We start from the raw sequence: 15,043 nt of genomic DNA on the forward strand, positions 1-15,043 counted from the left end.
GCTTTCACACGTTAACTATAACGTACTGTTCCCAATTCTCACTTGATCTCATTTCAGGTTCTGACGGCGAAGGAGAAGAAGACTCAGCTTGATGACCGGACCAGAATGACGGAGCTCTTTGCCATAGCACTGCCACCTTTACTTGCAAAGGTTAAACACTCATGCAGAGAGTTCTATGATTTAAATGGTGTTTTAATAAAGGCAATGGACAAGGTGCTGTAAGAGATTTTAGACATTCTGGACCGTCCGCCAGACTAGCCATTGATTTGATTTAGCCACGCCCCCTTTTCCCAAAACACTACACTCCAAAGATGCGCACACACAAACACACCGGTGACCGGTTTGAAGGAGCAGATGGAGGGAGAGGGTCTCCCTGAGCTTTTCTCAGGAGCAGGACACCGTACCAGCACTTGGTCGTTTATATATGGGCTGAGCTGTGAATGCACACAATGATTGACTGACAAAGTCTTCTGATTTGCTAAACAAACAATCTGACCGCGATCCCTGCAGTTTACGGTGCTGGTTGTTCATTGGCTTACTAGTCGACCATTCTGGCTGTTATAGAGAGAGGTAAGATATTTTATGGCACTTATTTCTGCGATATCTGACAGGTATCATTTGCCCTAATCAATCATGGCTTCAAAATTATCCCCATCAATTAATTGGCTCTATCATTCCACTCTCTCCTCTCCACCAATAGCTGGTGTGTGGTTAGCGTACTAGCGCACTATGACTGCCATCGCATCATCCAGGTGGATGCTGCACACTTGTGTTATTGAGGAGAGTCCCCTGTTCACTGTGTAAAGTGCTTTGAGTGTAGTGTCAGAAAAGCGCTATATAAATGTAACGTTCAGGTAATAGAAGCATTTTCTGCATTTCATTTAATATATTAATAAATCACTTACAGTACCTTTTAAAGGGGTAGTTCACCCAAAAATGAAAATTCTCAGCCTCATGCCATCCCAGATGTATATGACTTTTTATTTCTTCTATTGAACACAAATGAAGATATTTAGAAGAATGTCTCAGTTCTGTAGGTCCTCAAAATGCAAGTTAATGGTGACCACATGTTTGAAGCTCAGAAAATAATATAAAGGCATAAAAGTAATCCATAAGACTCCAGAATTTACATTTATATATATTCAGAAGCGAGTAGGTGGCGATGTGCACAAAGAATGGGAACCACCAGAAACACAAGAAGAAGAATGTGAAAATGGAGATTGATAGTAAAAAAAGGGGTGAATCAAAATATTCAATTATATAAATGTAGAGCGGGGCTTGATTTTATCCATCAGGATTTGATTTGAATGTAAAAAGTAGGCTTTTTTTATTATTATTAGTCAATTGGACATGCTGGTTGAGTATTTCTGTAACTGCTGATCTCCTGGGATTTTCACACACAAAAGCCAAAATCAAAAAACATCCAGTGAGTGGCAGTTCTGTGGACAGAAATGCTTTGTTGATGAGAGAGTTCAACAGAGAATGGCTAGGCTGGTTCGAACTGGCAAAGTCTACGGTAGCTCAGATAACTGCTCTGTACAATTGTGGTGAGGGTTGGCGCTGTTGGCGGCACGAGGGGGACCTACACAATATTAGGCAGGTGGTTTTAATGTTGTGGCTGATCGGTGTATATACAGCTCTGGGGGAAAAAATCAAGTGGTCATTTAGAGTGTTTATTTGCAGAAAATGACAACTGGTCAAAATAACAAAAAAGATGCTGTGTTTTCAGACTTTAAATAATGTAAAGAAGACAAGTTCATATATTCATTTTTAAACAACACAATACTAATGTTTTAACTTGGGAAGAGTTCAGAAATCAGTAATTTGTGGAATAACCATGATTTTCAATCACAGCTTTCTTGCTTCTTGGCATTTTCTCTACCAGTCTTTCACATTGCTGTTGGCAGACTTTATGCCATTCCTGGCACATAAATTCAAGCAGGTCAGCTTTGTTTGATGCTCGTGGCCATCCATCTTCCTCTTGATCACATTCCAGAGGTTTGCAATGGGATTCAGGTCTGGAGATTGGGCTGGCCATGACAGGGTCTTGATCTGGTGGTCCTCCATCCACACCTTGCTTGACCTGGCTTTGTGGCTTTCATGGATGAGCATGGGAAAAAACAATCCTCAGAGTTGGGGAACATTGTCAGAGCCGAAGGAAGCAAGTTTTCTTCCAGGATAACCTTGTACGTGGCTTGATTCATGCGTCCTTCACAAAGACCAATCTAGCCTAGCTGAAGCTCCCCCAGATCATCACCGATCCTCCATTTGGTCGTCTAATAGTTAGCCGGAGACCTAGAGAGGCCTTCAAACCGCAGTGCCTCTCACCCATTGTGAAATTGGTGAAGGATTGGTGATGATCTGGGGTGCGTCAGCAAGGCTGAAATCATGCAGATTTGTCTTTGTGAAGAACGCATGAATCAAGAATAAAACAAAAATTAGAATATTAATCAAACATACCTATAAATAGTAAATCCAGAGAAACTGGCAATTTTGCAGTAGTATCAATTTTATCCGTGTGTGTGTATGTATATATATGTGTGTGTATGTATGTATGTATGTATGTATGTATATATATATATATATATATATATATATATATATATATATATATATATATATATATAAATACATTTTTCTTTTTTTTTCTTTTACAGTACTCTATTGATGCAGAGAAAGTGACTAACCTTTTGCAGCTGCCCCAGTTCTTTGATCTGGAGATCTATACCACAGGACGTTTGGAAAAGGTCTGAACCACACATCATTTAAAGAGAAGAAATGCACTGTATGGATCGGTGAATTAATACTGATTATTCACAATAGGCTGATTATGTAGCATATGAATGCAAGTTGTTTTCTCTCGCAGCACCTGGATTCATTGTTAAGACAAATCAGAGAAATTGTGGAGAAGCACACAGACACAGATGTACTGGAGGCTTGCTCCAAAACCTACCACTCCCTGTGCAATGAGGAGTTCACCATCTTTAACCGGGTGGATATTGCCCGCAGTCAACTCTTGGATGAGTTAGTGGACAAGTTCAACAAGCTTCTGGAGGACTTCCTGCAGGAGGTGAGAACAGTGGGAGTGGCTCAGGTTGGAGCTCCATGAAAGACAAACAGAGCTGTTGGAATTCTTTAATGTTGCTTTGTGTTTGTTTTGGAACAAAAGTTTTGAGAGAGTAGATTTGTGCACTTCCTTGTACTATGCCATACTGTATTGTTTGGTTTTGAAGTTCTCTGTAGTGATACAGTAGGTTGGGATGTTCAGCCAACAAACAACCAGTGAGATTGACTAAATCATAAACATCAAGAATTATATAACCCACTGTGAAAGATGTTCTCATTATATATAATGTGCATAATCAGTATTTGTTTTTTTTTTGTTTTTTTCAATTAGCATTTGTATTGATTTGTAGAGATGTAACAAAGAAAAAACACAACATATATACATTGAACCAACATGTAACATTTAACCACCACTATTAACCCTCCCTAATCACCAACACCACCCTGACCCCCAACAAACACCCCTGTGGTCACAAATAAGAAAACACAAACACACACAAAACAGAAAACAAGAAAATATAATAATCATATATAATTAAAACTTCCCAGATAGTCCGCCAAAAATTGCCCCATTTCCTATCAAACAAATTCCAAAATCCCAGCTTTCTGCTTGACGATTCCTCAAAAGCTGCCACCCTCCCCATCTACACACACTACTCCGGAAATGAGGGCACTCCATCCGACTTCCATCCCTTTAAAATAATCTGCCTGCCAACCATAATACTGGTCAGAACCCAATTCTGTATGTATTTATCCCCCAAATTGAGGACTGCCCAAAATACTCTTTAAGACCAAGCCTATACAATCTAGGCTTGGGGGGTGGTCTAATAGAATCAAAGTAAAATCTTGAATTGCATAAGGCATACCCTTGCATCTAGAATCCAAGCCCACACTCCCTCCACCAATACAAAGTTTAAATCTTTATCCCATAATCTCTTGATAGAAGTTAAAGCTTTGACCCACAGACTCTGAATTAGCAGGGAGTAATACACTGATGCCTCATGTCCGAAAGCAGTAATCACCTCTCTGAGTAACTGCCACTGTAGGGGGGTGTGTGCTACTCCCAGAAACAGTACTGAGCAGGTAGCGCAACTGTAAATACCAATAGAGCTGAGATTTGGGAATCCCAATAGATCTCAACACTCCTCTCTCATATAGGTCACTGACTGAATTAACCTCCCTCACAATCCACTCTGTCCAGCAGAAAGGGGACTTTATTAATACATATTTTAGGGTTGAGCCATATGCTTGAGGCAACATTTAAATAAATGTCTGAATTAAAAACTCTTGTCCATACCGAGTGCAAATGCGAAATAAAGAGGTGTAACTTAAATTCTCAGATTAGTTTGATAGAAAGGATTTGCAATGGCGAAATAGCGGCAATAACTTCCTGTTCAATACAAAACCAGGTAGGGGCTCTCTCATGTGGAAGCAACCAATGAGCCAAATGTCTGAGAGCTAATGCATAATAATAAAACAAAATCATGGGTAGGCCTAGCTAGGGCTGGGCGATATGGCCAAAATTGTTATCACGATATACATTTACACATTGCACTTTCTTTTTTTCGATTTCTAAGTTGACGGAAGAAAAAAACTCAAATAAATTCTAAACAGTCAAAATAGTCTCTAAAACTGCACAGGGGGTCCAGAGACGGCCAAAGCAGTGGGGTCTGCAGGATCTTTTACCAATTTTACCATCTTTTACCGTTTATCAATTTAAAATGAGTGTTAAAAGATCATCTGTTTGTTCTGAAGCATAGTGACAGCAGTCATTTGTTGGAATATTTTTACATTAAAATGAAATATATTTTTTATATTTCTTTAGATTCAAATACCCAAGTATGGGGCTTAGAAGCCCTTGTGACTGTGGAATGATGCTGAATGTGGGTTCAGGGGTGTTCCGAGAGAAAATTTAGAAAACTTTTGTTTTTTAAATGTAAAAAAACATTTGTATATTTTCATTAAAGTGAGAGACTAGTCTCCCAACTAGTAATTTTGGTCTTTCCTGATCCATTCCAGAAATCGAATAAATTTTCACAGAAATCGATTAGTTTATTATTAAAGGCTCGTAACATGCTGATTAATAAAGATACATTTAGAAGGGAAAAACGTTATGGTCTAAAAGGTACTTTGAAACCACGTTAACTCATGCGGCGCTTCATGTCTGTACACATGCAGTGAAAAGAGGCAACGCGTGCGGAGCGGGACAGGGCAGAAATGATGCATGTTTGTTGCTAGAGAACAGTTTTCAAGATTACAGCGCAGAAAGATCAGAGCTGTTGTCCACATCACTGTTGATTTGTCGCGCTCTTCACTAGAGATGATGAGAGGGCGCAACCGTTGTCATGAAGTCTTGCGGTGCGGATGGAATCAATCCGGTGTCCGACGTAACCTATTTGTTAACAAGGCATCTAGCATTAGCAAGTTCATCCAGTCTGACCCTACGTTAGCACTGGCGCATTGTGAGCGTAGCTGAGAGCTTTTCAATTCTTTCCTATGAAAGCCGAGTGTCATGACCGCAAGGTGGATCGTATGATTGGCAGCGTTGCGGAGCAAGCTCTCTCCTAGCGCTGTGTGGGCCTTTTGAGCGGATTTTGTCAGCCCCAGTGGAAACGCAGCCTGAGAAAGCCAAACTGCTTGTGTTTTAGTGACACGCAATAACTATTGAAAATTACTCAAAAGCTTATTGTGGATTTTCTTTATCGTGATATATATCGATATCGTTTTTAAAATAATGTTTGTGGTTAAACGGTTGAACCTTTTTATTTACTTATTTTTTTTATCCACCAGATCCCGATCTGACCCCTGACATTATAGAAGTTGTACAGGACTTCCTTAAGATCGATTAGTCATTCAAATGAACCCCTGACTTGTCAATTTTAACTGTAGTTTTGCACATCCCTAGTTCTCTGTACGCTGATAAATAATCCAAACATGTTTCCACTGATAACTGCTTCCACAGTGCATCAGAAGCTTGAAATTTTGCAGTGATCTCATACGCAGCCTCTGTTTTCACAGGGTGAAGATCCAGATGAAGATGATGCTTATCAAGTTCTGTCCACACTGAAGAGGATCACTGCTTTCCATAAGTAAGGGTTCCATGTGTCACCTTCCTGCGCATCATAAAGGTTAATACTTTGTGCAAAGGCTGATGTCATTTATTTCCTTTGCTATCACCCATCTCCCCTTTTATGCTATAGTGCTCATGACCTCTCCAGATGGGATCTCTTTACCAGCAACTACAAGTTATTGAACACTGGTATTGAAAATGGCGACATGCCTGAGCAGGTATTCATAATATTTATGGAGAATTATTAAAGGAGAAGTTCATAATTTCTGCTAAACTAGTGGCACCAAACGAAATTGCATTATTTGTGGCCCGAGCGGGCTGGCCATATAAACATTGGCTCAACAAATGGTGCAAGTTTGTGGCAAAACTACCTGGGGGTCATTGATCTTGTGATTCTGTTTGGTGGCACAGAAATTCTTCACCTTCAAGTTTGCTTGTGATTGCTTGTTTGCAAGTTTTTCATGATTCTAGGGTAACTTTCTCTCTGGACTCTTTCAGATTGTTATTCATGCTCTGCAGTGCACACATTACGTCATTCTTTGGCATTTAGCCAAGGTCTCAGAGGGTATGTCTAAAAGGGTAAGTCACATTTTTTGTTAACCTTGCTATGACTTATATGCATTAATTCTTCCTCTTTATTGGCTGTAGTTTGTCAGATGATAACAATGGATTTGGTCTCTATAGGAGGACATGGTGACTCTGAGGAAGCAAATGAGGGCATTTTGTCTGATGTGCCAGCGTTACCTAACCAGCGTCAGCACCGCCGTCAAAGAGCAGGTTTGCATAATAAATCAGCCAGTCATTATGGCCATCCTCACTATCAGTTATGCTTAAATCAGGCTGTTCGTAACTGTGTGTTCTCTCTCAGGCCTTCACTATTCTCTGTGACCTGCTGTTGATCTTCAGTCATCAGATCATCTCAGGGGGGAGGGAAGCTCTGGAGCCCCTAGTATATAATCCTGAAGCATCCCTGCAGTCCGACCTCCTTAATTTCATCCTGGACCACGTCTTCATTGACCAGGATGAAGACAACAACAGCACAGGTCTATCACTGCTAATGAAATCATCCATTTTATCTGGAGCTAACAGGCTTTGTTGAATGGTTTTAGTGCCCTTTGCTGTTAGTTAACAGGAAGACAGTGGTTTTGATGTCTGTCTGAAATGGGCTTTAGAAATGTTCAGTTGATTGAAAGAAATTAGAGCATCTAGCAGCTCTTAATAACATTGCACACTGCGCTTTAACTGAAATCAATTGACTTGTTTGTATTGAGAATTTTTGGGATGGATATCAACTTGCCAATTTTTCATGTGCCATCAAATAACAATGTTACCACTAGAGGGCAGAAAGTGCCCTTGTAGTACAAGTCACTTTCCATACACAGCATAATGAAGATGATATGGACCAGTTGTAGAAAAAAATATTTTGCGCATGAGAGATTTTGAGCTAAAGATGCAAAATATGTAATTGTATTGCTGATTTGAGATATATTTTATTGATGTGATATTGACCTACATTTTTTGAGATTTTGGTCTTTCTCCATTCAAGTATATTTCTGTAATTTGTGTGTATTTTGCCTGCATAGAAAATGGCTGTCTTGGAACTTTGCTGTGATTGCTCCCAAGTGAACTGACTTATTTTCAACAGGTATAGACATTTTTGACCAGTATTTTAACTTCTGGTTTCTTTGTTTTTATATTTGAGCAGATGGGCAGCAAGACGATGAAGCAGGAAAAATCGAAGCTTTGCACAAGAGGCGAAACCTGCTGGCAGCATATTGCAAACTCATTATCTACAATGTAGTTGAGATGAACACTGGTGCAGATATATTTAAGCAATATATGAGGGTGAGTTTCTTCATTCTTGAACTTTTTGGGTTTTCAATTTATTTGCATTCACAGCTCTTGCTGAAAAGATGTTTCTGTTGTTTTCTTCATACAGTATTACAATGATTATGGGGATATCATCAAGGAAACCATGAGCAAGACGAGACAGATCGACAAAATCCAGTGTGCTAAGACACTCATTTTGAGCTTACAGCAGGTCAGTGTGTACAGCATGTGTGAATCATCTTGCAACAGTGTTAGGGAAGCTACTTGGAAATATTAGCTTATATATATATATATATATATATATATATATTAGTTTTAAATATTGCATTATTGTTACCTGATGATACAGAGACTATAAGAGTGCAAATTGAATTAAATCCCAGATGCAGTTTATTGTGCTTCTCCAATCCCAATCAATAATTATCAGAACAAAAAAAAAGTGGTACACAATACACGACTTTTAATTATAAAGCCTGAAATACACATGGGACTCTTATTTTAAAATATCTGCGCTCCCAGTTGTGAGCTCACTGCTGATTTGCGGAGAAAGTCAATCTGATTCAAACTGCTACAGTCGTGAACAAATGACTCTTTCGAATCTGGTTTTTTTCTGGTGATTCATGAAAAAGACCAGATTCGAAAGAGTCATTTGTTCACGACTCTCTCGTGCTGAGTTTGTTGCGTGCGATTCAGCAGGCTCATCACATCAGAACGGGTGAAAAGTGGCGCGAGACACACTGGTGTGCGCTCTAAAAATGTATTCAATAACTCGCAAGATGATATCTGACAAAACCGCATATGAACCAGTGTATCTTCGAGTCCTTAAAAAGTTGAAAGTCTTAAATTACAAGAAGTCTTAAATTTCATTTGCTGAGGTATTACATTTTGGGGCGAGAATAGAGGAGACGCTTAAAACAGCAGAATCTGCACGATTCAAAATCATCTCTCTCGTGCATCCATCATTTAGCAGTTGACGCTTAAGTTCAGTGTGAGCACGTGCAGGGAAGTGCATTTTTACTGAATTTATGATGTTACACATGTATAAACCTTCATAAACCCGTTAATCCGAAATGCAAATGCTGTTATTTTGCATCTCTAACACTATCGCACCTGCTTATAATTGACAAAGCGGTCAACGTTACAATTTGCAAGCGCGCAAGGTTGGAGCAGTCTTTTGAAGCCTTTTTAAATCAATGTTTTCCTTATTTTACACTACCTTTGACAATAATTGTAAAGCTAACAGAACTACTCAGCTCCAGAGTTACACCTGTTATATCTCTCATCTAAATCTCTCTAGATCTAGGGCTGCCAACGTAAATTACACTGTTCTCACGCCGATGAGATGAGATGTATTGCAGTTTTTTTTTTATCCAAAAAGTGTTTTTGGATCATTTTGTGTACAAAACATTGAAAAATATATTTTTCAAAGGACACTCCGTAGACAAAAAACTCAGGAATGGGATCTAGTAGCTTTTTACAGATTTAAAAAAAAATGCCATGCCATTTGAAGAGATGGTAAGTCTATCCCTCATAGCCTCGTTTCCATTCCCATTAAAAATCGCTACTGTGAATAAGGTCTATAGACCAATCCTCTCATTTACAAAAATGTCAGCGCATGCGTAGTAATTGGTGGCAGAAAGCCCACTGACTGTAGTGTTCGATTTTACAGATTAGAGGATTATACGAAAGTGACACAAAACCATCATACGTTCAAACATATTCTTAGTGATACAATTACTATTATGATATGAGTAAATAAAAAACATGTTCACTATAAATTTATGCTGCAAAGTTGTGAGTTGAAATTATCTCCTCAGTCCAGTCAGCTCTGTTGATGATCTTGAAGCCACAGCAGTCAATTAGAGCCCTCAGAATAATTTTTCAAAAACGTAATTTATTTTTTGCGCTTGGTTTTTGCCACCACTTCCTAGTTGCGGTGACGTTGCCAAAGCAATTTAGGATACATGCATTCTTAATGATTTAATTTAGAGTTTTAATGTTGTATTAACTTATTAATACATAAATGCACAATAAAATATATAAGAAAAACAAAACATGTCCAGAGACATACAAGTAGCCTCAGTGGTTTTGTATTTACTAGCTAATGAATTAATTGTGAAAGTGGTCTTAATTTTTTCTTTTCTTTGGCTTTAAAAATTCTTCCATTTTAATTCCTTCGAACCTGCAGATACCCTGTGAACGCACACAGCCCGACTGTCACCAATGGCGACTACATTTAAAATTATTGTCGCAATCAATTCGTTTTTTTTTAGGTTTGTCTGGTGCCCTGCAAGTATATTTAAAGTAACTTGATACTGTAAGCAAGTACTTTAACTAAAAGTAGTGAAACTACAGCTTTTAAAACAGTTACTCCTCAACACCCCCTGGTGTCCAGCATTAAAATCCTTTCACAAATTTCCTGTTTTTAGTTTGCGCTCGAGCAGGTTTTTGACATGTCTTTTCCCCTCTTCTGTTTGTAGCTATTCAATGAAATGCTGTCAGATTTGGGTCCAAGCTTTGACCGCTCGTCCTCTGCTTTCTGTGGCATTAAAGAGCTTGCTCGCCGTTTCTCTCTGACTTTTGGCCTGGATCAGCTCAAGACCAGAGAGGCAATCGCCATGTTACACAAGTAAGCTTCCATACACTTTCACATGGGGAAAAACTGATTGTCAGTGGTATGTTGTGTGTTCACCCCACGTGTTGCTCTGTCTAAAGGGATGGTATTGAGTTTGCATTCAAAGAGCTGAATCCTCAGGGTGAGGGACATCCGCCTCTCAACCTGGCATTTCTGGACATCCTCAGCGAGTTCTCATCCAAACTCATGCGTCAGGACAAGCGGACTGTGTAAGCAAACATTTCACAGTGCTGCTGGTATATTTCTAGTTAGACTTGAGACACTTAAAGATGCCTGGTTAATTGAGTTAGAGTATTTTCTATGTAATATGCATGGTACATAAAGTCAGGGTTCCACAGTAATAGAAAATCAGGAAATGGGGAACTATCAGTTATGTTTGCCAGGCCTGGAAAAGTCATGGTAACAAATAAAAGTCTTGGAAATTTCTATACCGAATGCACATTTTTCTAGAGTCATGCTGTGTTCCAAAACATTTTATATAGCTTTTTTGTAGAGTAAAATTTGCAAACCATGGTGATGTCTGATTTGTGAGCTGTTGTATCTAATATTTGTCCTTTCTGCCCCTTCCGTATGTAAAGGCACATGTATTTGGAGCGCTTCATGACATTTCAGATGGCCCTGCAGAGAGAGGACTGCTGGCTGCCGCTCATCTCCTACAGGAACTCATTGCAGGCAGGGGGTGATGATGACACCATGTCTGTGGTCAGTGGCATCAGCAGCCGTGGCTCCTCTGTCAGGAGCAAGAAAGCAAAACCTGTTACTGGCAAGAGGAAATTACCTGAAGGTAATAGAGCTTGAGTTTCAAGAAATCATAGACCAAACATTCATCTGTGATTAATTGGAAATGAAAAGAAAAATCTAATTTTAAAAGTGATTTAAATTACATTTACATGACAATACAACATTTAACATCTTGTATTGTTGTTGCTAATTATGACAGCTTTTTTTTTACTAAATATTATTTAAAATAAAATAATACATTTAATATATATAAATATATACACACACACACTACTGGTAAAAAGTTCCTTCTTTATTATAATTTTTTTGTTTCACATTTTAGAATAATAGTAAAGTCATCAAAACTATGGAATAACATAAATGGAACTATGGGAATTATGTTGTGACTAAACAAAATCCAAAATAAATCAAAACTGTGTTATATTTTTGCATCTTCAATGTAGTCAGAATTTGCCTAGAAATTGCAGACATGCACTCTTGACATTTTCTCAACCAACTTCTTGTGGTATCACCTTGGGATGCATTTTAAACAGAGTTGAAGGATTTCCGTCAATGTTGGGCACTTATTTGCTGCTTTTCTTTATTATTTGGTCCAAGTCGTCCGTTTCAGAAACTTTTGTTTGGTTTTTTAATTACATTTTAGTTTTATAATGAAAAAAATGAATATGGTGGCACAATTATATTTTTGTCTACAAAACTAATTTCAAACATTTAAGCATACAAAAATCTTCAGATCAAAAGATTTTTAAGATCACAAGAAACATTTCAGTCAAAGTGTTTCACAACTTTTGACAGGTAGTGTATATACATACAGTGAGGAAAATAAGTATTTGAACACCCTGCTATTTTACAAGTTCTCCCACTTAGAAATCATGGAGGGGTCTGAAATTGTCATCGTATGTGCATGTCCACTGTGAGAGACATAATCTAAAAAAAAAAATCCAGAAATCACAATGTAGGATTTTTTAACTATTTATTTGTATGATACAGCTGCAAATAAGTATTTGAACACCTGAGAAAATCAATGTTAATATTTGGTACAGTAGCCTTTGTTTGCAATTACAGAGGTCAAACGTTTCCTGTAGTTTTTCACCAGGTTTGCACACACTGCAGGAGGGATTTTGGCCCACTCCTCCACACAGATCTTCTCTAGATCAGTCAGGTTTCTGGGCTGTCGCTGAGAAACACGGAGTTTGAGCTCCCTCCAAAGATTCTCAAATGAAGCTTGTAGCTTCATACTCAAAAAGACTTGAGGCTGTAATTGTAAAAAAGTATTTGAGCAAAGGCTGTGAGTACTTATGTACATGTGATATTTTCTTTTGTATAAGTTGTAGAAACATCTCAAGGATGATCAGTGGAAACAGGATGCACCTGAGCTAGAATTTTGAGGAAAATAATTAATTTAATAAATTTTGGATTAAGGCTGTAACATTACAAAATGTGGAAAAAGTGAAGCGCTGTGAATATATCACTTAGGGGTGTACTCACTTTGTTGCCAGAGGTTTAGACATTAATAGCTGTCTGTGGAGTTATTTACACTGTTATACAAGCTGTACACTCACTACTTTACATTGTAGCAAAGTGTCATTTCTTCAGTGTTGTCACATGAAAAGATATAATCAAATATTACCAAACTTTTGTGAGATACTGTGTGTGTGTGTGTGTGTATGTGTATGTGTATATGTATATATATATATATGTATATTTAGAAATGTATTCCACTACAGAATACATGCTGTAAAATGTAATTTGTAAAATATTCCATTAGATTACTTAAGGTCAGTAACATATTCTAAATACTTTGGATAACTTCAGTACCGGTAGATTTTTCTTTAGATATTTTACAGGAAAACGATACAACAATAATCAAGAATATAATTTTTGCCCTTATATCAAAGGTCTTACTAGAAAAAAGAAATTATGATCATGAATTTTCTTGATAAAACAATATGATCATGCCTGGTAACATGTGCATGTAAAATGGCTAGAAATAGCATTTTAGCTTGGCATGAAGCTGACAATTTACACAAGGTTTATTTCTAATTCTTGTGCTCCAAACTTACTTCAAACTTCTCTGTCTGCTCGTATGATTGTAACACTTCCTAAGAAAGTGCTTCACTGCTGTTCAAATGCACTTTGGATCGCATCATTTATTTGTATATATGTTTTCCATCTGAAAGGATTAAATATCAAATGAAACCAATGATAATAAAATTGTAGTGGATTACAGTTACTTATATTTTGTATTTTAAATTCAAAATCCCATTACAAATAATGCTTGCAAATAAGTGCAATGCTTGAAAAAGCATGGGTGGTTATTTAAATGGGTCTTTGCAGCCATGCTATTATCATATTGATCTCTATGCTTTTTTAGATGTTCGTGTAAATTGCCTGTGTTGCCACATGAAGTATCAGATATTGTACAGTATGTTATGTAACTTTGCCTGAATTTGATCAATATTATTTGGCTTAATTTGAAAGTATTCAAATACTTGAGATTCAAATGTACCAAGCAATAGCCTACATTCATCATCAAGCATATGATAAAATATCAAACAATAATAAATCATAACCAAAGCAAGCACGTTCCAAATTAGTCATATTTTTCCAATGCTCTGCTGCCAGTGGTTTGAGGCCGCTGATTGGTCAATAATATTTGTACTAGACTATACACAACCTTTTAACGTTGTGGGTGTAGTCTGTATATTTGGCTGATTGTCCTACTCTCTTTGCGCAGAGGAGAGCAGTAGCAGTAGTGAGGTGTGGATGAGCCGTGAGCAGAGTATGCAGACACCAATTATGATGACATCACCCCACCTCACCTCCACCGTCATGAGAGAGCCCAAACGCCTGCGCCCTGAGGAGAGCTATATGGGAGTGTACACCATGACCCCTGACCAGCAACAACAGCACACACACCCTCAGACTCCACAGCCACAACACCACCACTCACCCATAGACTACAAGTAAGCACATCAATGCTCAAAGGAAACGGTAACACTTTACATTTAAGGTTCCATTTGTTAACATTTGTTACCATCATTAGTTAACATGAACTAACAATTCACTTTTACACCATTTAATAATCTTGGTTAATGTTAATTTCAACATATACTTTAAATAATTAAAAATTCAAATTTGTATTTGTTAACATAATGCACTATGAACTAGCATGACCAAACAATGAACAATTGCATTTTTTATTAACTAACTTCAACAAAGATCAATAAATGCTGTATAGTTGTTTGTTCATGATACCTAATGCATTAAGTAATTTTAACTAATGGAACCTTATTGTAAAGTGTTACTAAGCAAATTTAAGTTTCTGTGTACCATTAACATTTCCTTGGTAATTTTTGAGGCAGGGCACTTTTAGGTGCTAATCATATTGCTTATTTGTCCAATATTAAAATTGAACAGATATTTGTCATAATGAAACTATATTGTGTGCTAGTTAGCTTGTGGTTTGGAAATTATTAAAGGTTTTAGTGAGGTCTGGTGTTATTGTGTTGTACAGCACACAAGTCACCTGGATGCTTGCGCAGAGACAGCAGCAAGAAGAGGTGGCCAGACAGCAGCAGGAGAGAGCTATGAACTACGCCAAATTAAGGAGCAACCTTCAGCATGCCATGTAAGAGAAATCCCACTCAAAATACAGTTATGGTCAGAAGTTTACATACAAATTTAACCACTCCACAGAT

General features: G+C 37.8%; 1 protein-coding gene across 1 annotated transcript in view; it reads left to right on the plus strand.

Moving 5' to 3' along the window:
* The window catches only part of LOC127663439 (cohesin subunit SA-2), a 43,547-nt gene that overhangs the window by 24,228 nt on the left and 4,276 nt on the right, over positions 1 to 15,043 (plus strand). The window contains exons 17-31 of the mRNA XM_052155040.1: positions 58 to 150; positions 2,658 to 2,747; positions 2,867 to 3,070; positions 6,085 to 6,155; positions 6,267 to 6,354; positions 6,635 to 6,715; positions 6,821 to 6,913; positions 7,005 to 7,179; positions 7,842 to 7,981; positions 8,076 to 8,177; positions 10,447 to 10,595; positions 10,682 to 10,810; positions 11,180 to 11,385; positions 14,080 to 14,308; positions 14,860 to 14,973. Of these exons, the coding sequence (XP_052011000.1) occupies positions 58 to 150; positions 2,658 to 2,747; positions 2,867 to 3,070; positions 6,085 to 6,155; positions 6,267 to 6,354; positions 6,635 to 6,715; positions 6,821 to 6,913; positions 7,005 to 7,179; positions 7,842 to 7,981; positions 8,076 to 8,177; positions 10,447 to 10,595; positions 10,682 to 10,810; positions 11,180 to 11,385; positions 14,080 to 14,308; positions 14,860 to 14,973 (1,964 nt within the window). The remainder of the gene's footprint in view (positions 1 to 57; positions 151 to 2,657; positions 2,748 to 2,866; positions 3,071 to 6,084; positions 6,156 to 6,266; positions 6,355 to 6,634; positions 6,716 to 6,820; positions 6,914 to 7,004; positions 7,180 to 7,841; positions 7,982 to 8,075; positions 8,178 to 10,446; positions 10,596 to 10,681; positions 10,811 to 11,179; positions 11,386 to 14,079; positions 14,309 to 14,859; positions 14,974 to 15,043) is intronic.

This window comes from Xyrauchen texanus, chromosome 23 (genome assembly GCF_025860055.1).
Source record: "Xyrauchen texanus isolate HMW12.3.18 chromosome 23, RBS_HiC_50CHRs, whole genome shotgun sequence".
In the NCBI taxonomy this organism is placed as follows: domain Eukaryota; kingdom Metazoa; phylum Chordata; class Actinopteri; order Cypriniformes; family Catostomidae; genus Xyrauchen; species Xyrauchen texanus.